General features: G+C 44.6%; 1 protein-coding gene across 1 annotated transcript; it reads right to left on the bottom strand.

Annotated features, from left to right (window-relative positions):
- Positions 1–217: 217 nt before the first annotated feature.
- On the bottom strand, positions 218–1,424 carry EV420DRAFT_1623160 (kinase-like domain-containing protein; the record flags this gene model as incomplete). The annotated part of the gene is made up of 6 exons (XM_060475911.1): positions 218–253; positions 471–656; positions 709–921; positions 977–1,071; positions 1,126–1,291; positions 1,344–1,424. 6 exons carry the CDS (start codon positions 1,422–1,424, stop codon positions 218–220), a joined length of 777 nt encoding a protein of 258 aa, XP_060323421.1.
- Positions 1,425–1,864: the final 440 nt, after the last annotated feature.

Here is a 1,864-nt window from a genome sequence, read left to right on the forward strand (position 1 = left end):
GGATGGCGAGGAAGGCCCTAGTCAGGTCGAAATCGCCTTTACAGGCAAAGAAAACGTCAACATCGAATGATAACATCATTTCATTGCCGCTGCAGTGCAGGATGAATACATGCTAATCCTTCTGCCCAGCTTCTGGTACGATTGCTTGAATATAAACATAAGCATCTCATTCTACAGTACTGACACCGTCTCCTGTGTAGCTTTCCTGCATTTTATCTTATGCTTCCTTCGTACGGAACTGGATAAGAAGGACCTGTTGCAGCCGCCTATTTGACAGCGAAAATGTCGACCAATGCCCAACTTCTGATGATCTGAGTGTGCCTCATTGAGACTAATAGTCTTTAAGAATGGGAGGGAAGCCTACTTCGAATATTATGTTGAGAGATAACCATTGCCTTTATCGACTTCGACACTGATTTCTTCTTTCTGAAAATTCTCCGGGAAAGATCCAGGTTAGTGAGCTGGGCAACCAGGCTTGAAGAAGATGGTCTTCTATGAACGTCCCTCGACCAACAGAGTTCGACCAATGACCATACGCTATCATACGGCAGCTCATCATAGCTGGGCCTAGCTGGTCGAAGGTCGTTCTGCCATACAGCAAGCATAACGGCGATATCTTGTTTAATATTCCAAAATGGAATTCGCCCAGTGAAAATCTAACAGACGTAATCAGGCACGGAGGACCCAGGACTTGATAAGTCGACGTACCTCGATTACAGTACATCCAAAGGCATATATATCTCTAAATGTTTGATACTGCCAATTGGAGGAAGCGTCAACCTGAAGAAGCTCAGGTGCAAGCCATCTGGAAGATCCTTTTCTCGAATCTCCATAGCTTCCGAACCCACATGTCATCACAGCCTTCGCAAGGCCAAAGTCTGCTAAGCAGCAGCGAAAGTCCGCATTGACAAGGATGTTGGCCTTCCACAAAAATGAGTCAGGCCAGATATTATACTGTGCAAGGAGAGACGCTTACCCCACGAATGTCAGCATGTATGACCGGAGGTTTATGTGAGTGAAGGTAATCGAGCCCATTTGCTACTTCAATTATCTGTTCATCATATTGACATTCTAAACATCGAAGCATTGAATAGTAATGAAAATAAGAACATACACACTGTATACGATTGTGTTCCGGATGCTGCGATAAGAATGAAATGATATTGCCATTCTTCATCCAAGGAGAGATGAGGCAAAAACTTGGATGGAATAGATCTTCGTTGATACCAATGACACAGAGCACGTTGGGGTGTTGCAAATTTCTCCAGACTAACGCTTCTCTGCAAAAGTCCTAAAAGCCTTTCATTAGACAGGTGTGTTACAACCGAGCTGTCTAGGCAGACCTTTCTGATATCTCCCCTAGACTTCGTCTCATCGTCGGTGAAGATCCGCAGAACTTTCAGGCAAACATCAATGTTGTTCATGCGGCCTTTGTAGATATCCTGTATAGGACAGGTACCAATGTCAGGTCGAAATTTCATGGCTAATGTAAAACGTTAGAACCTACCGCAAATCCTCCATAACATACTGGCCGTCTCGTATCACACCTAATATTTGATATCGTGAGGCTTGTGGGAACGACAAGGTAGGTTTCAGCAACTTGTAGCAAGCATTTGATGCAGCGTGCACGATAGTAAGCTTTATTGTAGACATAAGCACGGGTGTCAATTTCCTGTGAAGGCAATGAGACCTATACAGTAGTATTCAAAGCGTGCTGGAGGATATCTACTTTCTGCAGAAAGTTGATCGCCATGAGTGGGTTCTTCGCCGCTAGAGGTATGATATTGCGCCACGAGTTGGTCGAGACAATGAATTTTCGGAAAGAATGATCCAAATTCCGGCCTCCTGACAGCGCCTCCTGTAT

The sequence above is a fragment of the Desarmillaria tabescens genome, assembly GCF_030435595.1.
Source record: "Desarmillaria tabescens strain CCBAS 213 chromosome Unknown EV420scaffold_81, whole genome shotgun sequence".
Classification (NCBI taxonomy): Eukaryota; Fungi; Basidiomycota; class Agaricomycetes; order Agaricales; family Physalacriaceae; genus Desarmillaria; species Desarmillaria tabescens.